This window comes from Channa argus, chromosome 5 (genome assembly GCF_033026475.1).
Source record: "Channa argus isolate prfri chromosome 5, Channa argus male v1.0, whole genome shotgun sequence".
Classification (NCBI taxonomy): Eukaryota; Metazoa; Chordata; class Actinopteri; order Anabantiformes; family Channidae; genus Channa; species Channa argus.
This window is the reverse complement of record NC_090201.1, coordinates 3,208,693-3,235,929: the sequence shown is the minus strand read 5'-3', so window position 1 is coordinate 3,235,929 and position 27,237 is coordinate 3,208,693. Positions and strand designations below refer to the sequence as shown.

The following is a 27,237-nucleotide window of genomic DNA, read 5'->3' as shown; positions in this document are numbered from 1 at the left end:
GTCTCTGGGTGCTTTTTAACGGTGCATAAATATTTAAATTCTTTCAGGTTTTTTGGCATTAGACAACTTTTGAATGTTGCAAACAGCCTCAGCCAAAAAACAAAAAACATTTCCGACTGGTAATAACATGATATGTGCCTAGAAAATGTAAATCCACGGTAATGCAGGTATAAATAGAGGCAGGACAAACTGCAATCACAGTAAAGGCAGACTCTTGACGGGATACAATGACATGCAAGATAAGGTTCTCTTTACTTTTGGGGGTGGGCAAGCTGGCACAAATATTAAGCTTCTCCACTGGATATGATTACTGATTATATAATATCATCAGTGGCTAAAAAAACAAAAAAGCCTTACTTTCTTCCTGTTTTTGACCTGACATGCACACGTGTTAATTAGTGTACCAGCTTCCATGACATCATTTACATCTGTGCACACAATCTATTTAAGATAATAAGAGTCAATATTAGTGCCATGTGCAAAGGCATAAGCTATTAAATTTTATCTTACATCTTCGTGCATCTGGGTAACAGCATATGTAAACCCCTGATGTTCATGTACAAGTGAGCAGCATTTTACATAAATGGAAAAGGTCAGCTAATAGTGGATCAACTTTGCTTATATTCACTTCTTTTCAATCAGATCTACTGTAGATTGCAGGGGACTGAACATACAGTAGATGTAGTGACAAAAGCCACGAGGTGCTTAATCGTGAATTGATCGTGAATGGTTGAAAGCCCTAATGCCAGCTTTATAGTCCTTCCCACACTGATGGGTTGGAGTTTGGTAGCTTTTTGGATGAGGTAACTAATAGGGTGAATATTGTTTCCCACAGACCTAAGTAGTATTTTGTATTCACCTGATCGTGTACTGTTAGATTTTGTTTGAAGATCTGAAATTGGCTAGTATAAGATACATATGAAAACTGAAAAATGTAGATTGTAAAGCAGCCAGGCTATGATGTTATAAGATTGCCGTGTGTGAGACACAGCATTTTAAAGGCTAAGACACTGGATTAATGCTGTTTTGAAGAACATAATCCACTTGGTTACATTTGGTTTAGCCTGTTTTGCTTATGTCCAAGAAGATCTGTTACCCAGCAAAGGAAGTGGCACTTGTCTTCTGGGAGCCAAGCAGCCAAACAAAAGATGGGAGTGAGCTTAATCTAGTAGCCAGCCCCTGACACCTGTAGAGCTAGACATCAGTAAACTGCTTCTTATGCATCCTCACAAGTGATAACATTTGTGAGTCAAATGATCTGTGATCAAGATCATTTTCTGTAATTATGAGAATTAGATCCAATTGTTCAACATATCCTCTAAAATAATGAGTGCTTTGGAATAACATTTGCTCATCTGTTTGGTGAAAGTACAGAATTGTAACTGAGTGTATTTTGTGCTTTTGCCGTATTCCAAGCAGTCAGCCAGTTTAAGTACAAATCCCAGTAATCCTTCACACCAAACTTGACAATTAAAGCCAACAAGCCAGTGTGTGTTTCAAAATCCAACTGGACATCGTGTGTGCACATTTGTCTGTGTGTTTGTTAAAGCCTTAGGTCAACAAGTGTCTGTCTCTGAATTCATGAGAGAAAAAGTTGTGGAGAGTCAAGTTGGCACTCTTTTAGGTGCTCGTGCAGCATGTTGGAAATGAATACTGGCAGTGTGTTTTTGGTAGTTTGGGTTAGTTTGAAATATACACAGCAAAGAGGCAGCTCTGCTGCCTAAAACACAAGTATGCTGACAACCATGAAAAAAAACAAAATGCTACAGTTTGAGTAGTTATTGTGTATTTATAGTCATTGTAGTAGTGGTAGATAGCAGTAATTGTACAGTAGCACAAGCAGTACTTAGTAATGATGTGCAGTAAAAGTAAAAGAAAGATTAGTTATTTTATTTTTACATTTATTAAAGGCTATGGAGTTCAAAGGAGGAGGTTGGCATGGAACCTGCCTCAAAACAGACCTGAATTTGACTCCAGAGACTTGTGTCCTGTATAAAGGCTCTGACTCAGTCACACATTAGGACATCTGTTGGGTGACTGAGCATGTTAGCTCATGTTTGCTTTTTATTAGTCTATTTTATTATGTTCTATCTATTATTCCTGCTTTGTGAATTTGTACCTCTGATGCCAGTGACTTTTTATTTGGCAGTTTTCTATTGAAAATGCAAATTGTCATCTTTCATTGATCTGCCTCCTATTCTTTTGTAAAAGACACAGTATAGTAAAGGCTAATATGTCCATGGTTAAATACAACATTTTCTAAATGGCCACATCACACAAAATGACTATGTTGGATTTAAAATAGGCACTGTTTATACTTCTGCTGCCATAGAATGTACCCTAACCCTAAGCCATAGAATATATGAAGTGTGTTAATGTATTAGGTTTGTTCCAAAGCTAAAAGCATTGGAAATGACCTGAGTGTCCTGGATACTGCAAATAATCCAGACCTCACTGGTGACAGTTTTTTAACCTTCAGAAGAAAATAATTCCTCCTAAAACCTGTCGACAGCAGAACAGCGATACAAAAATGATTCAACTCTATTCACAAAATGACTCTAGATTCTAAGGGGAAACAGACATTTTGTGCATTTTTTTCCTGTTAGTGTTTAACATAAAAAAAAGACAATTCTGTGTCCTGCTGTCTCTGCTGTCGATCTTGCTCGTCATCTTACAATGTGCTTAATGACAGTGGTTTCTGTCATTTTAACAGCATGCCATACGTACATATATTATCCAGCTGCTTTTCCAAAGCCTCATCCATGTTTCTGACACGCATCTGACAAGCACAAAAAACACCACCACCGACAACAAAAAAACTATTCTCATGTAAAATCAGTTACATAAAGAAGTCCATGAGACGGGTTTACTTGTTATGATCTGAAAGATTTCTGTCACTGTGCCTTGAATTAGCATAGCATGTCCTACACACACACCTTTTTTGTGCACTTTAAGCAAAAGTTCCAATGAGAAAATATTTAAATGTTTTATGTTGGATCGATTTTGGATCGTACTTGGGCCTCTCACTCAGGTATTTTTATTTTTTTTTTATGCCTCGCTTCACAAAAGCAATGATGTTCAATTGAAAGACAATGAAAATGTGCATGTTACTATCACACACCCTTTGCATTCAGATGGAGAGGGCTTTTGAGAGCTTGTTGATTGCTGATGTTTGTTCCCCCTAATTACGCTGCACTTGTTTTCTCAGCATCTCTTCTGTGCTTTTTTTTTTTTTTGACTTTTTTTTTCCCTTCCCCTTCTATTATTTTCATCACTTCTTTCTGTGTCCTGATTTAGCAACAACCTTTGTTCTCTTTTATTGTAGATTAATTAAAACACATACTGTTGGCTACTGTACTACTTTGTAGTTATTTTACCTAATTATGCGTTAGTCAAACAAGCCTTTTTAGCCAGAAACATTCAAGCTCTTAATGTGTTATTTCAGTTAAATGGACACTTGCAAATAGATGTGTGCAATATGTAAGCTCACATTAGTGGACACTTTACACCTGTAGGAGGCTGAATCACCACAGCAGCACCGGGTCCACTTTACAGTAGTAATAAACACAGAGTTCTCTACGTGCAACCATCAACACTAAGCTAACTTCTAAATGCTCAGTAAATGCCTCTATATAAAATTACTAGTTATACTGCAGCTGGAGGTGGTGCAGGGTGACAGAGGTGTGTATAACTAAGTGACATCTGAATAACAGGATCCTGACACACCGAGCCAACTTCAAATAGTGTTTACAATGACTCAAAGGATGCGTTCACTGATTTTGAACTTGCTCTTTTTGGTTCTCGTTTGGGTAGTACCTTTACATAAATGCCATCAAACTTCCCATTGACTTGTTCTTGTTTTTGTTTTTTTTGTCCTTTCGGCTTATCCCATGAGTTCAGGGTCGCCACAGAGGATCATTTTGTCTGCATGCATGATGTGGCAAAGCTTTTACACCGGAAGGCCTTTCTAACGCAAACCTCCCCAATTTCCACCAAGCATGGGATCAGCATTGCACGGTTGGGGATGGGTTCAGTGTCCTGCCCAGGGACACTTTAACATGTGGTCGGGAAGAGCGGGGCACAAACCTCCAACCCATGGTCGGTAGGCGGCCACTCTACCAGCTGAGCCACTGCTGGTCCCTGAGCCATTGCTGCCTCTATTGAATTCCCTATTCCCTATATCAAAATATCTTTTTACTCTAGCTTAAAATGCCTCCTGATCATGTCATCTTGTTGCTCACACTATGAAGTTTGTAATGGTCAACCAGCTTTTCCAGAGCTCTGCCAGATGACATCATCTGAAATCTTAATAACTAAAAAAATCCTCCAGGTGATGTCATCTGGAGGGGTTTTTCAGCTAGAGGCAGAGAAATATTTTTAATATAAGAAAGTCAGATTGAAGTTTAAAAGAATTAATCTACATTAACATGGTGAAGTGGCCCTTTAAGTAACCACCTTACAGTTGGTCTCGGGAAAGCTGATTTCTTAACTGTCTTGTAAACAGAAAACCTAGTTTCCCAAAGTAGATCTCTTTCGGAGAACGTTGATTTCTCTGTATATGAATAATCAGCTTTGTAATTAGCTTTCTCCAAAAGAGCATGCGCAACACAAAAGGTTGCCGAACAGGACAAGCAGCAGAATAAAAGGCTGAATGAAAGAAAGATCAATAATGATTGAAGCTGCCCTATTTTTAAATCAGAGGTCGTTTAACGTCAGAACAAAAATTTAAAACAACTGGAACTAACAAACAGTGTCTTGTAGAAGACATAAATCAAGCAATTTCCACATATATTCAGACAGTTCATGCTGTGTTTCAACTGAGTTTCTCACCTTTCTCTTTCTCCCTCTGCAGCTGTCACTCTGCTGTGACACAAACACACACACAAGAACGAAGAAGACGTGTAAAGTCATTTTCTGTCGCTAAACAGTTTGTGGGTCATGCTAATATAATAAGTCAGAGGTAGAGGAGAAATCAGATTACTCATCTGCTGCATGAACACACCAATTTAAAGTAACCAGGTTTCTTAAGTGCATGTAAAGTCCATTCGCTGATTACTCCAGACAGCTGGTTTCTCTAAGTAACTCACTGACAGAGCTTAGTGTGTCACAATCCTCAAATCACTTGCGCTAACTCCAGCTTTTGATGACACAGCCAGTCAGAAACAATACAACGTCATTCCTGATGTGGGAAAGTGTGGGTGTGGATGATTTGGAGTTGTTTAAAGTCACCTATGAAGGAGCTGACAACTGGGCAATATAACAAGATTCAAAGAAAACATTTAACAATTACAAATATTTAAATTTAGATCTTTCTTCTTTTTCTTCTGCAGGTAGGAGGGAAGGACAATCCTGCTGTCGACCCTATAATCCATGGCCTAAAGGGTGTTGTTCATCATGGTGAGTAGCAGTTTCAGTACAAGAGAGCCTGGATTTCAGGGTTTTTTTCTCAATGTACATACATTACCGTGACAAGTTTACAAATACATGGAGGATCATAGTTTTTATTCTCTAGATCATGTCTTTACTGTAGGTTTAAGTCCAGCCGTGAACCTTGACAGTTTTATCTGCTCATACAGTTGGTCACCACATAAATTCAAATTCTCTTAAAATGTGGACTCAGTGGTGCAACAACAGCCTCAGTTTTTGTTGTGATTCTATCCAGTCAGGCGGGTTTGCAGCAGTTGAACTGAAAAGGTTGGACTCAGCAGATTCATCTCATTTACTGTACATCTGAGGACCATACTGTTGTAGGCCAGTCAGGTTCCAGTTTTGTGAGGGAGTTCAGATGCCTTAGGTTTAATTATTTCTGTTTAATTTACAGATGCATTTATCCATATCAGATTTACACATTGATGGGGCATAATATTTGAACTGTAAATTTGCTTAGCTAATTTCCTCACTGTACTTAAGTGGAGAGGGGAATTACAATGGTAAATTAGCATTGCTACCTAAAGCTTTATCACTCTGAGCTATGGTGCAATTATGAGGGAGGGTTTTTACTCTTACCATGCAGAGCTAGTACAGTATAGCTGCTTTCAGACATGCACTACAGCCCTGACATTACGTAGACTTTACCCTGCCACAGCCCTGCAACACAGTCACTGTCCATAAAACTCACAGTAAGCGAGTAGGCGTGTTGACAAGGTTTCTATCATACGGCTGCTACTACATGGATGTCCTGCATACAAAATACTGCGATTACCACAGCATCCTTTTTGTGTGTGGTCATGCCTCCTGCATGCTGCACCTAGGCACCACCCCTTGCCTAAACCAGTATTTCCAGTAGGTGAGAACATCTCTAACATGGTCAAACCAAGAACCTCAGCAACTCTCTGTGCAACTAGGCCCTTGATTCTCTGACAGCAAGGATTGAGAACACACTGACTGTGAACACCAGTACACCACAGGGCTGTGTGCTCCTCTGTTGCTCTCACATCACCCTTGACTGCTTAGCCCGTGCATGAATCCAATACCATAATAAAGGTTAAACATTACGCCACAGTAGTAGGGCTGATTACAGGATGTTTAAGACCTGCTCATGTAGTGTGGAGGTAAAACCTTGGCTCTCAACAGCTAAAGACCAAGGAGCTCATCATGGACTCCCTAACAACTGGGGTTGTGCCAACAGAGGGCAAGAACCATTGTCAAGGATCACTCTCACCCCGAGCTCAGGCTGTTTTCCAAACCATCCCATCCAGATGGTGTTAACAGACAGCAGTTGTAGGGGCAGCCTCTACCCATATCAGACATCTTATTTTTCATTTCTAGTTGTGTATTTATTAGCTGCACAGCAACAATAAAGTTGAATCTATCCCTGTGTATGCAACAATACCAAAGTGGGATAAACTTCTGATGAATAACATTTTATCCAACTTTAGCTGTAGGGTACTCCAGCATTGATAGTGCTCTTCATCAAAAGTCGCATCCTTTTGCGTCATTTAATGCCTCCTGTAAAGTATGTTCTCACAGTAAATTAGGACTTCTGGGATGATCCACTATTTTTTTCTTTCACATACCAAATTAAGAGGGTTTTATATAGTTTTTTGTTGGTACTGTATGCCCTCAGTCAAAAACAGTTGTCTCCTGCACACAGCCCTGAAGTGCAGCCCTGTCATGATCAAAACATGTATCCTAAAGCAATGTTCTGTCTTGTCCCCCCCAAAGGGCCCCGCTCGCCTCACAACAACAGAATGACTTCAGAGTGAATTTTGAGGGCTTCAGCACTCACAAATAAAACTTTGATAAAACCCCCACTGCATGATACTTGCACTTTATCTCCTGCTCAGCTGTCTTCGAAAGACTACTCTGCCTCTATAATTCATCTAACACAAAGACCACTCAAGTTCAATCAAGGCCAAGCTCCCATCTCTCCCACAGGGAAGGTGGTTGGCTAATTTGCTCTGTCTCTACCAGTGCTACTCTATGTAGCAGCGGGTGGTTAAATTTTTCACAGCACTTTCTTCTCTAGTTGCCAGCCTTGTCTGGCGGACATGCGCCACAGGTCTGACTCTTCTGTCTTTGTACCTCATGCCTTGTTGCATTTTACATGAAACCTCACTGGAACAAATGCCCTCTGACTAGCTGGCCAGTGAACGGCTCTGTGTCATCCCTGTGAAATCAGCGTGCTAAGAAGGCTGAGTCAGATTTACATAGAGGACTCATAAAAGGCTTTGGAAGTGAGCAGAGGAGCCCATTGTCTGCACAGGGTTGCATTGGTTTTGGAAGCAGATGCAAAGACTGATAATGATTTGGTGGAATGATGGGAAAGCTGAGAGGTGGCAGCCAGTAGGAGGATGAGCATCATGGTCCCTCTCTCATGTATTTCAATTTAAACTCGGTTGTAGTGAATTCTGCATATTATTTTAAAATGCCTTCATCACTAGTCCAATACTCACCACCATAGTGGAAATATTTGGATGCACTACAACACATGACAAAAATGACAGAACATGACATAAAGTGATGTAAAGTCTTATTAGCTAAACAACATAATATGTTTGTGATTGTCTTTTTAAAAAAGGAGCATGAGCAGTTTTGTAAGTGACGCCCTTACTGACATGACCATGTCATTTAATATCATCTGTCCAACCCTTCTAGAACCATTACACACTTTACAACATGGTACAAAAAGATGAGAGTAGTTAGTGAGGAACAAGAGAGGAAAGAATCAGGAATGACAACATAATTAATGAAACGCAGATGAGTAGAATTACTCAGATTGAAGAAAAACATAGTTGATAATTAGTAGAGAAGAGAGTAGGAGATGCTAAATAAATGAATCAGCAGGTAATGATAAGTTCTGTCAGATAAATCATCTCACCTCTCATTGTCTTTGTCTTTACTTATTAAGCTGCCAATACCTTTTTGTTACTGGATCCATTAAGGTATAGTTCAATGACATCCCTTTGATTTTTCCTTTTTTAGTTTGATATTACTGCAGTTTTATAATGTTGCACCCCCCAACAAAAAATCAGTAGTTGCTAAATAAAGTAAAGAACCACTTAGTAGCCACCGAGTATGATGCATCACATTGTAACAAATAAGTAATTAGTAATGAATGAGTTGTTTCTAGTTCTTGGCAACTGATTTAGATCAGAAGTTGCTTCTTTATCTCGTATTTTTCTCTGGCAAAGCTTCATCTCCCATTTCCCAACTCACCCACTAGCCCTGCAGGCTGCTCCTGTATGTCTTGCAGACTATTCTTGCCCCTGGATCTCCTTTACAGTTTCCTCATAAGAGCTGCTGTTGCTGTGCTATGCTTAGACATAGGGACGTTTTAGGGCAGATAGGGTACATTTGAACTATGTTCTTTCTTAAGCTGTAAAACTGCCAGGTTTTCACTTTGTCCTGGAGACTTTTGCCATGTACTTGACATTACTGTATCCCTGGACTCTTGACAGCATCAACTCCAATTTTGCTTTTGCACATTTTAAGTTCTTGGTTAAACTTGTTATAGTGAGCCCCAAAATCTGACACTGAGGCAGTGTGGCCCTCGCAGCCACTTTCTAATGTAAGTGCTTAAACCATTCACTGCAGCTTCTCTACCTTAGAAATTGGTACACCACACACTGTCAGGAGCCGTAACAATAGTGGCAGAGGAGCAAACTGAAGGCATCACAGGTTGAGTTTGCCTGGGAGGCCCGACGCCTCTCTCTCTTTATGCCATCCACTGCCTGCTGTCTCGGGATGTGGATCTGCTCTTTATCACTGTCACACACAGGGATGTAAAGTAGCAAACCATAGCCGGCCTCTGGTGAATCTGTAGTTCTGTTCTTTTCAGCATGTTATTTACATTCTCTGCCCTAACTTGTTTTTTTTCTGACACATTGACTACTCTTACACACATGCACATCATAAATAGAGGGAGATGAGCTCAGATGAGCTACAATCAGCTTTTGTCTATTTTGTTAAAACCCTTTTACATAAAGAAGTTAACAACTCTGTGCTTCAGTCTCTGCTGGAATTAAGATGGTTGTGATAAGCTTTCACTGGCTTGTACTATGTTAGAGGGCATTTGCATATAGTTGAGCCTCTCTCAACTTTCCACTATAGTGTAGCGAAGGGGCGCTTTTTGAAAGCGTCATCTCCATGAGGGCGGGACACAGAGCGGCACAATTCATAGCAGGCCTTTTGAATCTGTCTAAACTCGGCATAGCAGCGTTCTACATTGTGCTGCAGTAGAGATGGATGAAATCTAATGATTGAAGCCTCTATTTTTCTACAACCCACACACGCCCTCATAATTGCCTCCACTGCTTTGCTCGATAGAGAGATTGTGTATCCCACTATGATCACAGGACACACAAAAATCTGCAGTTGGGATACATACCTGAATGCACGATAGCAATATAATGATCACTTACACTTCGTTCTTACCAACATCCACATGAACCACAGCAGATCTTTAATTCATATCAGCACATTCTATGGTAAACTACCAATTCGACAACTGAGAGACAACGTGTTACCTGGTGAGCTTATTAGGTATCCAAAATGTTGCATTAATGTTAATATCAAATATCACTGCTATGTGGCCAGCAGTTTTGTAGAAAAAAAATGCGGGAGACTCTCATTCAGCGTTTTTAGAACAGTAGGCCTTTTAGGAGTTATCCCCAAAATGACAAAATGCACAACACGGCTGGAGATGGTGTGTTTGAGCTGCAGATGCACCAGGAGGTCTGATGGAATGCTAAGTAAATACCTCCAACACCATACTCACAATTCCAAAGTGGTCACCCTAAAATAATCTGGCGTGCCAAATCCGCCCAACTATTTGCTAAAATAACGAGGCTGTTAATAAAATCCTCTAAAACACAACATGAGTGAACAGAAGATTATTACATGTGTCTTCCTCAAATTTGCGAGAATCCTATTGAAGAGAAGATGAAAAAGAAGCTTAACATGAAGGCAGAGAACCGTGGTTGGATGTAAAGGAGAGCACTTCGGGATTAAGCCCCATCAGTAAAAGAATTGACGACATGGTTTTACAGTAGTGGAGACAAAAGGAAATATGGGGGATATGGATATGTGAACGCAGAATTTCACTTCTTGGAATTCCTACAAAAGTGCCACAGGGTTTACATGGTACCTCATATCAGTGGAAATCACCATAAGCCATGTACACCCTTTAAAAATTAATTGCCAATCAGGGTCGCAGAGCACCAAGTCAGCAGAGACTCCTTGCAGTGAGTGAGATAGTGAATTAATGGACTTGTAATTTGTGCCGGCGAGAAGGAAGGGCTTCATTTCAGCACTGTAACATCAGAGCAGCGGGAGCACAGACATAAAAAGGACAAAACACAGTGCTGAAGTGTGAATATATCAGCCACAACATTATTACCACCTGGTGTTTCTACACAAGTAAACTGCAATCTCAGATAGATATTGTACGCAACAGAACCACAACCCGATTACATTTACTATATTACTACATCATGAGGATATATTGCTAATTTACATAAATGGCAAATTGAAAATGTTGGTACTAAACATTTTAAGTAAAATTTATTTCTTAATTTCTTTTCTGCCATATGTTGAGATTTTACAGTGCAACTAACAGTTTGTCTGACTACAGTGTTATTAAAGTATTTAAAGCCATAGTTAAAGAAAAAAAAAGTGGTTTGGGTTTAATATAGAAAATGTTAATAATAACTTTAGAAACAATGTAAAACACAACCACTACCTTCCACTAAGCTTAACCAAGGTCTTATAATTCCACACCCCATCAGCAGTGAAGAACCGACTCTATCTTCATGCCATGCTGTAGCTGCTAGGGGCAGTGAACGTAAGTACTACACATTGAAGAAAAAAAAAGTTAATTGTATTAGATGGCATTCCTGTCACTTTTGTCCCCATTGTTTTGTTGCTCTAAATAATCATCAACTCCACCAGATATTGTTTTTACCAACACTTTGACATGAACTACACCAAACACACTGAGAGCCACCGTGGTTAATGTGCACTCCACGTAAACGTGCAGCCTTGTTTATAGATTTATGTGGTGTGTCTGTGTGGATTAAAATATACTAGAATAGAACAGTTTGCTGTTTTATTCATGCTTCCTGTTTTATGCAGATCTAGCCTTACTGGCTCCCGTTACTTGCTCTTACCTACACTGAATGTTCATTGATAATTTTCATCTAACTCAAAAACAATGAATGCACTTTTTTCACACTGCCACAGTGGTGACACCTCAAGTGACAATATACGAGCCTCTGCCTTTGCATCTTTTAATGTACAATGGAACAGTTGAGAAACACATACTGAGACATCGTGTTTGCACATTAGAATGTTCTCATTGACTATGGACAATTAGAAAATGTAGCACTGAAATATGATTGAACAAACACGTCTTTCTACTAAACTGTTGCAGTGGCTAATAATCTACCACTGGGAGAACTATAATTCATGACCGTAAAACAACCAAATTAATTCAAACATTATTGTCCAATGTTTTACAATAGGAACACACAATAAAAAAAAGAAACTACAACATGACATAAAATTCAAATATGTCCTGGCAATAAATTGTAACACTTCCCATCTGTTGATAAGACTGGGTAGAGAGTGCTTAGTGTTTTGCAGTAAAAATCCACTTATCACTGCAAAATACAAAGTTCTCATCCAGGCATAAAATGCCACCTCATTTCATGTGCAAATGAAGCAATCTAACTGCAGTGCAGATAAATGAGTCCCTCGTTCTTTTATTCTTGTAACTGCCTTTGAACACTCCAAGATTTAGAAACTGAAAAATCTAAGCCTTGTAAAAAAAAAAGAAAAAAAAAAGAAAAAAACTGAATAAGTAAACCTCGCTGTCCCTGTATGACTTCTCTAACAACCTCACAGCACCACTGTCCAGGAAGTTTAGAAATAAGCGAAACAGCAGTTATGGCTCTACTGTATTTACACTCTTTCATCATAGATGCTTAATGGTTGTGTGCTCATTGTAACCCAGAGGCAAACAAACATCTAATTCATTCTGACACTAGTGCATATTTTAGGCTGCTAACAGGGGCTGCTTGATATGGAATATTAATCATTTTCACCCAAGCATGAAAGTGTAATGCCCTGCCAAATAAGGTCAAGTAGGAAAAGTGTGTTGTTTTAATAACTTTCACACTATTGTTATTTAGTTTGTGTTATCATCAGACTGGTTTGCTGAAGACCTTTCACCTTCTCCCACTCATCTACTTGAAACTAATTATAATATGGTACTTTTTTAGTGTGCTAACCTGGCTTAACTGCTGATTCCCCACATGCAATGGTTGGGATTATTCTAATTATTAATTATATAGTGGTGATGTATTACATAGGTATGCAAAGTAGCAGGCCCATGTTTTCCTCGTTCTTTATTCTATTAATATTGGTGAGAAAGTCAGACAAGAGAAACATGTATTGAGAGAAAGAAGCAAGAAGTGTTGAGATTTGGTTCTCACAGTTTACGCCTAACACCCGACAAAACAATGGCTCTGACGATAATTTGTAACACTCAGTGCAAACTGAATAACTAAAAACAAGCTTTACACTGTGGAGCCACGCTTGTGGTTCTGTGAAGCTGTAGTGAGGCACAGCAGTGCCTTGAGTTAAATGTTAATGTCAGCATGCTAACACACTCTCAGGCTGAATCCAAATGTCCAGACTTCACTGCACTTGCACAGATTTGTGGACTTAACAGGCACATTCCCAGGAAGTCTGCAAAGGCTGAAGGCTGTCCAAATCCCCATTTCATCAAGTTCATGGAGAGCTCCGAGCCAACTTTCTGCAAACTTCACAATGTTGAAATCACAAAGGAAAAGATGTTGTTAGCAATAATAAGAACAATAATATAATTATTTTTGGAGGCATTGTAAATGTAATGTTTTATAAAACAACATACGCAGTGATCACCAACTGAAATCAAGATGCCTGACCTTTGTACCCTCAAGCAGCATTACACAAGATGCTGTCATGCTACCATGATGAAGATAGCCACATACTGTATGGTCAGGCTCATGTAAGATTAGATTAAAAGACAGTGGAAATGTATTCTGTGGTCAGCCTCACTGATATGAGGCATACATATATGAACTCTGGTTGAAAGAATGTTACCAAACTACCGGTTTGTAGTTTCAATGTTGTCAAAGGACATTGCATTTAAAGGTTAGAACAGTTACATTTTTTGGTTGTTGTCTGTTGTGTAATAAAATCCACATTTCCATATTTAAAGGCAGCAGTTGGGAATGTTCACAGTCTGTGATTTAAAGATTGCAGCACTTAAAGAACAAAGCTCACCATGGTGATAACATGGCTGTAACAGTGATGTAGCTTTGTGGAGTGGTGAAGGCGACTGTAACGTGTTTTATGGATATCATTGTATATAACTTAGCAGTTAGCAAGTTAGTGCTTTTATCTGTCATCTAACTAAACCACATTGCATCCACAGAGCCTGTACATAGTCTTTGTTTGGTCTTTCTTTAGTTGTGCTTCCATTTTCTTGCCTTTGTGCTGAAAATCCAAAATGTCCAGTGAAGCTTCCTCAAAATCAGACACTTCATTAGCAAGTGAAGTGAGACAACAAGAGTCAGTTTAGAAAACATCTTTCACCTTTGACACCTTCTAATGTTAAAATAAAAAAGGATTGTGACATTTTTTAAATTGTGAAATATTGTGCCACCTCACTATCAATATCCTCAATCCCGTGTCTATTACAAAGTGTCGTTAAAAGGAAATGTGAATATGTCTATGTCCTAGTGTCTTGCAGCCATCACACTAACATTTGCTTATACTTACTAAAGCCAAATACGTTGGTCAGTGCTTTTGTACAGTAAACGAAGCCTAACAGTTTTTGGGCTAATATTGATCTAACACATATTTACACATGTGCGTTTTGTATTTTAGAAAATGTTCCAACTTTTCTGGAAATAGGGTTTGTACCTCTTTCTGGCCTGTAGAACTGTTTACCTCACAGAAAATGGCCCCCATGGAAAGCTAGTTGTTGACCCCTGATCTACACAATATCCATAGGTGGAAAAATCTAAAAAAGAAAATCTCTCTTTAGGGAGCTTTGCAACCTGCTTTGGCTACAAGCTGTGCTTTCTTATTGTTTTCATGCCAGCCTTCAAGGATGGTGATAGGGCATGTTTAATACTCAGGAAGCAAAACAATCGCTCCATCATGTTGTTGTCTTGCCAGCAGCAGGGGAATGTTGGCTCCAAGATACTAGTGTATTTGAAAGATAAGTTGTTTTATGATATCATGTTGAAGTCCTTTATTTGGGGCTTCTCTAATAAGGCTAAATATAGAGCTGTGCAGAGACACAGCAGCATACATTCTGTTTCTAGCTATTATTTACTTTGGCGATGAAAGTGATAATTCCACAGAGGAAGGAGCACAACATTTGGCCACAACATGCTGTAAAGTGACCTCTTTGTCCCTTACTGTCAGCATTTCTCCACACTACTTTTTGCAGTGCCACTAAACCTGCACAATCACTCGATGTGAACTAGAATGATGCAGATCTATCATCAGTATCACAAACCATGTCATAAGTGTGTTAAATGGCTCTCCGACTAAGAATACATTGGTCTTATTAAACCCTTCAAAGTGTTTAGAATTAGCGTTTAGAATTCCAAAAAAACCTTGCCAACAGTTAGTTTTTTGTTTTTTTTTATCTCTCAGGGCAAGTCTCCAGCCTTGTTGCTAACCTCAGTGCTTATTTTCCTTCATTTCAAGCTGTCAAACCAGGCGTGGGCAGAAGATTTAAAAATGGATGCAATAAAACTGTGATAAAAAAGTCATCATGTTCTCAGACATGTTAAATGACATTCATTTTCTGCAAGAAAAGCAAAGCCTCAGGTTGGCTACTTACTGCCTGTATCTGTGTTTGTCTTCCAAAAACAATCTGCTCCTCTTCAGCTGTTTGCTCTTTCCTTCCTTTGTGTAATAGGAGCTACGAAATGCATCCTAACCTTTTACCGTCCACATCTCTAAGCCTCCTAAGCTTCTTCAGCTTTATCAATCTCATATACAGACGAGTGAAATATTAAAAGAAAGTCCAACATATTGTTTCCCAGTAAGAGAACAACTTTAATGCACATTGCCACATTGAATCTCCAAGCCTTTGAAACTCTACTCGAGGGATAGAACACCAATCTTCCAAAAGATATTCCCTAATGGAATATTCTGATGATGTTCATCCAAAATTTAGATTTGGTGACTGTGAGTGCCACAGCATATTACTGATATCTTTGTCATACTCATAGAAATGATCCAGTGAACCCTCATGTCCTATGAAAGGGGACATTATCATAGTGGAACAGACCACTGTCATCAGTATAAAAATGTTTCATCATAAGGTAAAAGGAGAATATCTATTTTTTCTGAGGTGCAATTACTTTTTAAAAGGCTCATAGCTGGTTTGCACTTGGATTGTTGATCCAAAATTAGAATGAGTTGGATCTGCTCAGTATTTTGTACTGGCCAAAGAGTATTATCTGTGAAACAGCATCTGCATCCATTATGTTTCTTTACTTATTGATTCAGGTTTTTCCTACAATTTGTCACCCATCTGTACACTTCCCATTTCCCATTCTGCCTATAAACTGGATTCACTCAGACACACTACAGTAAATCCATTGATTCCCTCTATGCTCTGTGCTTAGGCGATTTTATGTACATGCACATATAAAAATGCAAATGTATTTCTCAGTACGAGTTTTAAGTGCAGTGTCCTCCCACAGGCCATATGTGGAGCTTGGCTCCTCAGTATCATATGCTTGTTTCCACTAGTGATAGAGAAACAGGACTATTTAAAAACAATCATCATGTCTAGAAATCATGCAAAATGAATCTTGTGCACCAAAAACAGCCTGACTATCACTAAGTTGTATAAATATTTTAATGGGTAAAACTGTGGTTATAAAAGGTGAGATTACAAGGTTTTGTCAAGAAAAAAGTGTGAAAAACTAGGAAAGAAAAAAGTAGTAAAGCTTGCAACTTGCAATGTTTGTGCAACAATTTACTGGGACTGAGTACATTTTGACCACAGATGGAATATGAAGAGGCTGACTGAAAACCAGTCCAAAGTCATCCCATTAGTCTTTTGTTTTGTTCCCTAATATGATTCATTCCACCATTATAGACACATTCAAAAGTATTGTTTTTACACACTATATAATACACACACTTTGTGTGATGGCTGTGCTGTAAGTTTCTATTTGGAGCCCTGGCTCCAAATAGAAACTGTGATATCACTTGTCACTTCCTTATCTGCACTGAGTGCGAACCAATTTCACTGAACAGAAGGCAAATGTGACTATACCTTAAGTTATAGCAGCTGTTTCCAGAGCAGTAGTTACATTACATTTAACAAAGGGAAACATGTGGGAGACTATGAACAGAAAGACAACAGCATTGGCTGTAGTTAGATTTCCCTCATGTCTTCTACATTTGTTCATTTTAACCATGATATTTTACTAAGTTGGCCAACTACAGAATAAAAGTTAACTCTTACCCCTTAACATCTTTGAGTCTTGTTTGGTGGATGGAATTTACTCAGTTGCCATGGAGATTGTTCCGCTGGTATAGGGTAACACAAAGCTACCTTTGTTGCTCTATGAAATTAGTTATTTTTGTTTCTTTGGTAAGAAAACTGTTCTATGAATCAGTTCAGTAACACATCTATTCATTTTGAAATCGAATGATGAGCAGTGTGATCATGTTAAAGGGCATGCATGATCAGAAAACAGCTCCACTGCAGCCAGAGCAAGCTTAAATAGAAAGAGATTTGAGCTTCATCTGCAGATGTAGTTTGTGATTTGACTATCTTTTTAAATATTCAATTGGAATGATATTTTCAGATGTTTCACAGTGCTTTGGATCACTGTAACAAGCTTGATCATGACAATAGAGCAGCGTTAGATCAATATCAGCACAAACACTCGGTCATAAAAAGCTCAGATCCTTGAGTGCCTCTCAAAAGATATTTCGTTGTGCTAAGTGTGTGATTTTACCTTGCTGTGCAATGAAATATTAAGACTTGAGTGACTAACTGAGGATGCTAATGGACAATTAGATGACTGGACAGCTGTTCTGGTGACTCACAGGAGGCTTAAAGCTTAAAATGCTCACAGTGGGATAACAGCTTCATGCTGGCACAACTAATGTTTCACTGTATCTATACAGAAGCAGCACATTAGCAGATCAGCAGCAGCTCCACTGCCCCATGTGTTCAGGTACAGCACAGAGTCTAGGTCAGGAGCATTCTGGAAGTGCTCAGAGCATACTGCAACTTCACTGTGGTTATGCAAGTTAACTTTAGGAATTTGGAATTGAAGCCTAAGCAGATGCGTTTGTCTGCAGTTCCACATGTAAAACTCAAATGAAATGTGAGCTACAGTGGCCTATAATTACAAATTACAAAACATAACATTTCACATAACACAATGTTTCAGATTATGTAAAAATAGTGAGAATATCATTTGCTCCTGATTGGAACCAAAGTGAACATTAGTATACAAAGGTAAATGTTATTTGGATGATGTAATCACATATAACATACAATGTATAACCTACATTGCTACTTTCTTGCCCCAAAATATATCCAACCCTATTGAAGTCCCACCGTAGCATTCCTAGGAAGAAAAGTAAACCAGGCTTACCTCTTTATTCAATTCAACTCAAATCAACTTTATTTATATAGCGCCAATTTACAACAAAGTCATGTCAAGGCACTTTACAGAATAAAGTCAAGACTATAAAGATGTATAGAGAGAACCCAACAATTCCCCAATGAGTAAGCCCTAGGCAACAGTGGAGAGGAAAAAACAGGCTCAGGGTGGGCGGCTATCTGCCTTGACCAGTTGGGGTGAGTGGAAAGTGAAGAGAGAAAAGAAAAAGAGCAACAAAAGCAACAACAAAACATCTGGCAGGTTGGTAGGACCAGTAGCTGCACACTGGAAAACACACAGCTTCAAAACCCGGGGACACCTGCAGAAAGGGACAGAGAGGGAGAAAGACAACTACGGGAGACAACACACAGAGTTAATGACATACAGTGGTGACAATTGTGGGGTGAGAGTAGAGCAGAGAGTGACATGAGGAGGGGGGTCCCCCAGCAGTCTAAGCCTATAGCAGCATAACTTTAACTAAGTATAAACTTTACCAAAGAGGAAGGTTTTAAGCCTAGACTTAAAAGTAGAGAGGGTGTCTGCTTCCCAAATCAGAACTGGGACCTGGTTCCACAGGAGAGGAGCTTGATAGCTAAAGGCTCTACCTTTGGAAATTCTGGGAACCTCAAGTAGGCCTGCATTCCGAGATCGAAGTGGTCTACTGGGATGATATGGTGCTATGAGATCTTCTATATATGATGGAGCCTGACCAGTAAGTAACAAATGCATGGACTAGTTTTTTGGCATCACTTTGAGAAAGGATGCTCCTAATTTTGGCAATGTTCCGTAGGTGGAAGAAGGCTGCTCTAGAGATTTGCTTTATATGTTCAGTAAAGGACAAGTCCTGGTCAAAAACTTCAAGGTTCCTTGCAGTAGTACTGGAGGCCAGACTTATGCCATCTAGAGTAACAATATGGTTGGACATCATATCTCTGAGATTTTTGAGCACAAATACTATGACTTCAGTTTAGAACTAAAAAATTGTGGGACATCCAGGCCTTTATGTCTTGTAGGCTTGAAGATTTATTAACTGATTATTTTCATATGGTTCCATAGATAAATAAACTTGGGTATTATCAGCATAGCAGTGGAAATTTAAGCCTTGTGGAACTCCATAGCTAACCTTTGTGTGCATGGACGATTCATCATTAACATGAACAAATTGAAATCTATCAGATAGATAAGATTTAAACCAACCTAGTGCAGTTCCTTTAATCCCAATTTCATGTTCCAGTCTCTGTAATAAAATGTTATGATCAATGGTATCGAATGCAGCACTAAGATCTAACAGAACAAGTATAGAGACGAGTCCATTATCTGAGGCCATGAGAAGATCATTGGTGACTTTTACCAGTGCTGTTTCTGTACTATGATGAACTCTAAATCCTGACTGAAAGTCTTGATACAAAATTATTCCTGTACAGGTGGTCACATAATTGTTTTGCAACTACTTTTGCAAGGATTTTAGAAATAAAGGGGAGATTAGATATTGGTCTGTATACTGACCCAAATCTTGATTAACTTTGATATTGTCAAATTAAGGGCCACAATGGTTGACCCAACATTTTCTGTGATCCGTAATGTTGTTGTATGTTACAGGATACTGTTTTACTGTTGTTTTTGTTTCTCAATTGTTGCTTTCTGAAATGTCATGTTTTCTCTTTCGTTCTTATGTTTTGTAATGTTTTTTGTGAAATGTGTCTTCTCTTGTGCCGTGTTTTTTGAAATGTTGTTATGTGAAGTGTCATCGTGTTTTGTAAAAGTTTCTTTGTAAAATGTGTTTTACACAGTCATCATTTTTCTTTTGTTGTTGTGTTATGTGAAAACTGTATTTTGTGTTGCATTTATGGTCCAACATCTGTATAGACAGTTGGACTGGTTAAAAAAGGAGTTGATTGGTTCTGACAGATGCACACGAGACAAATACTGAAAAATGACTTCTGTGTCGACAGTGTTCTGTGTCCCTTCTCCACCATCACTTCTGCTGGTGGGAGATAAAAGGCTCCAGAGACCATCACTGCACAAGCTCATCACAATAATACTTCCTACTTTTTTAAAGAGCTGTATAAAACTGTGGTGGCTGGTGCTCAAAGTTTTGGGTTGGGGTGGAGAGGCAGTCTTACGCAAATGAGTTCAGAGCCTTTAAAGTCTGTCAGGAAGCAGGTTGGGATGATGGATGGTTCGGAGCACATAGGACCTTCACTCCCGAGACTTGGGTTGAAGTCCAGTGTGAGACAACTGTAATATCAAGTGTAACGTGACATGATGTTTATACCAAACAGATTTAAAAAGGCAGGATCCTTTTTTTTTAAATAGCCCTAACATATTAATTTAGTTCCTTAACCTAACCTAACCCACCCCTGATGTTTTTGTGTTAGGTTTGCACATTTAAACCTGGCAGCCTGGTTGCTCAATGGGTTGAGCAGCAGGATCAAATCCTGGCCGACCCGCCAGGTTTGTCCCTGAGAAAGATGCTCAGTGCCAGCACCCCAGGTGCTCCCTGCTGTGGCTGTCCATTGCTCCCCCAGGGCATGGGTCAAATGCAGAGAACGAATTTTATTGTAACATGTGTGTGAAATATGTGTATGGGCTCAATGACAATAAAGGTTGTTCTTCTTTTTCATAAATCCTGCATAGTCTGGTGATTGGTGCCAAAAACTGAGCGTGAAACTAGCATTATTTTGGCTCCATTGTAACAAATGGTATGTCAACACGTTCTCATCCTACAACATCGGATATTGACGCTTCCTAAGGCATCAAATTTTGCTGCTTTGTACATCCTTTGGCGTATCATTTTGATGCCAGAGGTGCCCTTTGGCGTTTTATTTTATACTCCAGGGGCGCCACTATTTTACGCCTTTGGAACAATTGTGTCTGGTTTTGACGCTGCAGCTGCACTTTGGCTTCAGTATTGGACAGGAGCATCAACTTATGACGGCACAAGAACGACTTTATATACACAAAAAAAACTACTTTAGGGTTAGGGAAAACAACTTCAGGGCAACATTTCGTTAAGAATCAACAATGGTTAGGATTAGGCAAGATAAGTTAGAAGTTGGTTAAAACAAAAGGCTACAAACACTGTCAATGGCACACACGTGCTTCCTAAATATAGTAACCACATGCGCCATGTTGTGAAATAATCATCAATAAAGCGCACAGTGTCTCACACTAGAGTTGAACCCCAGTCACCCATGACCATCCACCTCCCTATTACACTTTTTCTCTTTTTCGTCATTGATTTAGGTGTACAATACTGACGCACCAGGGTTTCTAACTGACTAAACTGAAAGCTCAGGGCGTCAGTTACAGATGCAAACGGACCGTAAAAAAGCGGCGCCTCTGGAATGAAAGCGGGCTGGGTATGCGCCATGTTGTTGTGTCTACTTCCATATTTGACAGCACTGTTTCCTTAAATGGTTTATTCATCCCTAGGTACAAAGACTCTTTGGGCGTTTAAGTTGGAGGACCTGTTAGTTCCCTGAGTTCTGTGCTTACAGGAGGATGTGTATGATTTATAATAATTCAAAAGTCTTTCCCATCAATTTCCATTTCCAAATACACCCCACAATTCCCTACCCAATGATTCAGTAGAGCTGAATATATCTCTGAAGTTAGGATTGCTTAGCCAGTGGGACAAGAGGCTTGTCAGCAGGAGGCTGAAGAGGAAGAGGAGATGGGGGATTTGGAGGAAGTAGAAGTAAGGCTAGGGTTCTATCTGTCGCCAATAAAGACATCTTCCATTCTGCCACCATCACTCCTGTCAAGTGGCCGACCCCACTGCATGCATCAGCCTCATGTTCCAGTCTCCTGTACACACTCCCTCACCCTTGATTTCCACTGCTGTCATCCTCCTTTCTCACGCGTTTTCATTGGAACAGTGGATTCAACGCCTTCCCCTCCTCCCCTCCCTCTCATCTCTTATCACCATTCCTCTTTTTTTGTTGCTGGTTTCCTATTTTTCTTCTTTCAGCCCCTCCATCCCCACATTTCCCTCTGCTTCACATTTCACTTCCTCCTTCTTCTTCTCTCCTCTGGTGACAACTCCTCCCTCCTCTTGTCAGGCATTATTCTCTCTCTCCATCTGCTCTTCTCATCCACAAAGCCTTATTTTTCCTCTCACATTGTACTCAGGCAGATGAGTGATAAGTTTGATAAAATATATATATATATATATATATATATATATATTATATAATTTTTTTTATAGTTACAAAATTTCAAAGAATTACTGCAATGCTTATCTGAAAACAGCCTATTGGAGTCTAAATGTTACAACATTAGGAACAGTTATGAATTAGAAGAGAAATCTTACCTTAATAGCCATTAAGAGGTGATGTATAGAATTTGTAGGATTCTGTTTTTAGAACATAATGTGAGATGCAATAAGGAAAATGTCTAAATCTGGGTGAAATCTGGGTGGGTGTGGTGAACCCAGCAATTTCTGAATCACATGCTCTAGTACTACTTTTTAGAATTAAGCTCCATGAGTGAAATCATCCACTTTTGGTGTTATCACACCTTTCAGGTTGTTATCTTTTTCTATTAACACCATAGCAACAGGCCAGTAGCTACCTGCTCCACATGCTAGTAGACTGAGTAGGCTATTATCATATGATAATGTGTGTTACAATGGGATTTAGTTTTGGCACACAAACAGATTTTGTCAAGCACCCATCCTCCCCAAACTCTTCCCTACAAAGACTTAATTATTAAATATGGTGTCTGTAACATTTACTATGGCCACTAGATTTCACCAATTTCCTAGATGTCTCACTCTTAATAACTACAGTACAGTGCATGCAGTATTTTCCTCAAAATTTTAACAAATAACCCATAATGATAATGTAAAAAATGTAATAAAAATAAAAACCAAAACAAAATTACATACATAAAGATTCACCGCCTTTACTTAATACTTTGTTGAAGCACCTTTAGCACCAATTACAGCCTTAAGTCTACAAGCATGGCACAATTATTTTTGGGCAGTTTCTCCCATTCTTCTTTGCAGTACCTCTCACATTCCATAAGGTTGGATGGAAAGGTTTGGTGCACAGCCATTTTCAGACCTCTCCAAAGATGCTCAGTCGAGTTCAAGTTTGGCCTTTGGCCGGGCCACTCAAGGACATTAACTGAGTTGCCCCGTAGCCACTTCTTTGTTATCTTGGCTTTTTGCTTAGGGCCGTTGTTCTGTTGAAGGATGAACTGTTGCCCCAGTCTGAGGTCCAGAGTGCTCTAGAACAGGTTTTCATCAAGGATGTCTCTGTATATTGCTGCATTCATCTTTCCCTCAATCCTGACTAGTTTCCAGTTCCTGCTGCTAAAAAGCATCCCCACAGCATGATGCTGCCACCACCAGGCTTTACTGTAGGGATGGTATTGGCCGGTTGGTGAGCGGTGCCTGGTTTCCTCCAGACACGACACTTGGCATTCAGGCCAAAGAGTTCAGTCTTGGTTTTATGAGACCAGAGAATTTTGTTTGTCATGGTCTGAGAATCCTTTAGGCAGGCTGCTGTCATGTGCCTTTTAGTGAGGAGTGGTTTCCATCTGGCAACTTTACCATACAGGCCTGTGCTCATTGGACCTTCAACGCTGTAGAAAATTTTCTATACCCTTCCCAAGATCTGTGCGTTGATACACTACTGTCTCAGAGGTCTCCAGACAATTCCTTGGTCTTCATGGCTTAGTTTGTGCTCTGACATGCACTGTTAGCTGTGGGACCTTATATAGACAGGTGTATGCTTTTCCAACTCATGTCCAATCAACTGAATTTCCCATAGGTAGACTGAGTTGTAGAAACATCTCAAGGATGGTCGTTGGAAACAGAATGCACCAGTGCTCAATTTTGAGTGTCATGGCAAAGGTAGCGCATACTTATAGACATATATTTTTTTTTTAAATAACTTTGCATAGAATTCAAACAAACTTCTTTTACAGTGTCCTTGTGGGGTGTTGTCTGTAGAACTTTGAGGAAAATAATGAATATGATCCATTTTGGAATAAGGCTGTAACATAATAAAATGTGGAAAAAGTTAGGTGCTTTCCGGATGCACTGTATGACAATAGGTGTCTTTATGACACTGAAAGTAAAATTTATTTACATTTCAGACACCAGTGTTTCGTACAAATGATGTTGTGTGCAAATTTCTGGGCTCAATTCTTTTGTAGCATTGTTTGTGATTTCAATCCAGCAATAAAAGAGGAATAATTATAGGTGTTTAGTATAATTACATCTGTCAATAGGGGGAACACTAAGTGAGGCAAACACAATACAAATGGAATCAATAACATAAACCCAAGCCCTACAAAACAGTAGCACTTGGATGTGCTCCAGAAAACCTGGTCACTGTAGTTGGTAGATGTTGCATTGATCTGAACTCTCCGTTCTGTCCTCTCTTATATAGAGAAAGAGACCTTCCTGGAGCCGTTTGTGCTGAAGGACCTGCTGCCGTCCTCGTTAGGAAGTTACTACCGCTACACAGGCTCTCTGACCACTCCTCCCTGCAGTAAGGTGGTGGAGTGGATCATCTTCAGCAGACCCATCTACGTCTCATACAAACAGGTAAGGAACACATGTTACACAAAAACAAAAACAACCTTTATTATTTACAATTTACATTTGTGACCAATGACGTCCCAACTAAGGGACTAAGTTACCACAGCTTTACCTGACGTTAGCATCTTATTACAAAGTTATTTTATCTCCATTCTCTATGGTAGGTGATGCCATGATCAGTACAAAAGGTTAGCACCTCATTGGTTTTGGTTCAAGAACATAAAATTTGTTTTGTTTTTACCAGTAATTCGTTGTGGTGTCCACAGTTTACTCCGTTGTCAGGTGTGTGCTCCTACCGTACTCTCAAAACTTTAAATCTCTGGAGACGTCCTCATGTCAAATACGACTGAATGGCTCATATGTACAGTTACATATTACTGTTTGGCAACATCTGGGGGTTGTAAGACTGTCACTTAGTATTTAGACACTGAAGTGCTTGTCTGCAGGAGGTTGGGGTGGTGGATTGATCTCCTAACACAGAAAGACAGGGAAATCTGGTGTGAAATTATTCTATTCTATTGTTTTTGGAACCAGTCAAGTGGCCTACATTACACACACGATGTCACACGAGATTTCACACTCCGGAAGTATAGGTTTTTAAGGCAAATCAAGACATTTTTACTAACCTTAATCCTTTTTTTATTTTTTATTTTTTATTTTTGTCAACATTTAAACCCAATTTAAATCCTGTATTTCTCTGTGTTTAAAGTGAAAATGTTCTACTGTTACAATCTTATAATTTCTCAGTTTTTTGGTTCAAACTGTCAGAAAGGTTATAATTCTATTCTCTGTTTGTTGAGTTCATAGTGAGTAGTTGTGCTGAGGTGGATCATAAAAAGAGGTAGTTTTTTTTTTAGGTAGGTTTTGGCCACCCTACTTAAAATGAATGAGGGGGCCAATTATCACCTTTCTGAGAACTTCATTATGACTCACACACCTACTGCAGCATGTGTTTACCATGAACTCTGTGGTACTTTGTGTCTCCGAATTAGGTTCAGACTTTGTTCTCTCACCATGAGCTGCACAAGTTTTTTTTTAGAATGAGTCTTGTTCATGGATCTTGATATGTTTTTTTGCTTGTGGAAAAACATGGACATGCTGTGGCTCTAAAATGATCTGGAGTGGCGTTTCCTACAGGTTTAAACCTTACTTAAGGACTTCAAAATCATTTTTGGTAAAAAGTGAGGATTCTAGATGCATCAACCACCACAGCTGACTGTGATTAGCTGTGATTCAATACATACACAATACAATACACATCTGTCACAGTAAATCTCAGTATCTTTCACCGTATTCCCAGCCCATATACTTTGTCACGTGAATCATGGGCGAGAGCCCCAGGTAATGCTATTATCAAGCTGTGGTGTAGTAGTAGCAGTAGCCACGTTAACCCTCTTTGGAAAAATAAATAATGTGAGCGCACAATCTTGAGCTTTTCATGGGGATAATATGTGCACACCTCAGCCTCACAGGGGATGGAAGCTGTATCCCTGATAACATTAGCAATCACAATGTTTCCACTCTTTAAAAGTCACAAATTCAGCCTGGCCTGGTTGTACATGTGAATGGTGCAGTGTATAGGCTACCAAAACTTACCAGGGATATTTCAGACAATGGCAATCTTGTTAGCAGGTATGCTCTCCATTAAAGGTATCTAATGCTGTCCTACATTATATACCAAAAGACAAGGAGAAGTAGGTACAAATGCTCCAAGACAGGCAGCCAACCAATGCAGACATAAGTAAGTAGTAACTATGTTATCGTATGTCCCTTTTGCAGCAGAAGCATTCCACTCTGCTTTTTGAAGACAGTGAAGAAGTAAGAAGAAACGTGCAGAAAAATATGGATTTAAGACTGATTTCATGCATAGTTTGGCTTGGGTTGAATCTGTGGTTTTTTATTCCTATTTTTTCTGATCTGTATCAGTCAACCTGAGACTGGGGACTGGGTTTTTTAATCATTTCAGGTACTGATTTGTGGTACGTACTTGATTTTAAAGTACTTTTTTCAAGCAAGCCAACTTTCAAAATGTGAATGTCCTTCGGGGTCCTGTGTTGGGATTATGTTATAGTGCCGAAGTTTCTTATACAAAATCCTCAAACCTTTGTCTTTAACTGGGCAGTTAAAAAAGTAAGAATATCATGCTTAAATGCAAATACATATTAAACTAGTGTAAACTCTTTTGCCTCCCCTGAGTTTATTCTCCTATCAGTTTGTTGCCACCTGTCAATTCACTGAAAGTCTAAATATCTGTGAGAGTAGCTCAGTTTGTTTTTCATGGGATGACCCGGCGTCATTGGCAGCACGACGGGGCAGCACACACATACTGCCAGCAGACACTAGACATTTTCCTTCCCCATATTTAAATCACTGTGGATAAAGCTGTCTATCACTGCACCTATTTAATGCTGTGTTAAACCTGAGCTGCTTCTGCTGTGTACACATCCAAGTTTGTCCAGAGTAATTAGTTTTCTTCTTGGTGTCAGCAGCAGCACATCCTCTGTTCTGACAATTCTCAGATATTTTCTAATGCTG

At 39.3% G+C, this 27,237-nt stretch overlaps 1 protein-coding gene across 2 annotated transcripts in view; it reads left to right on the top strand.

Moving 5' to 3' along the window:
• The window catches only part of ptprga (protein tyrosine phosphatase receptor type Ga), a 451,880-nt gene that overhangs the window by 334,541 nt on the left and 90,102 nt on the right, over positions 1 to 27,237 (top strand). For both annotated transcript variants that reach the window (XM_067504881.1, XM_067504880.1), the window contains exons 6-7: positions 5,331 to 5,397; positions 24,551 to 24,708. In XM_067504881.1, coding sequence (XP_067360982.1) covers positions 5,331 to 5,397; positions 24,551 to 24,708 — 225 coding nt within the window. The remainder of the gene's footprint in view (positions 1 to 5,330; positions 5,398 to 24,550; positions 24,709 to 27,237) is intronic.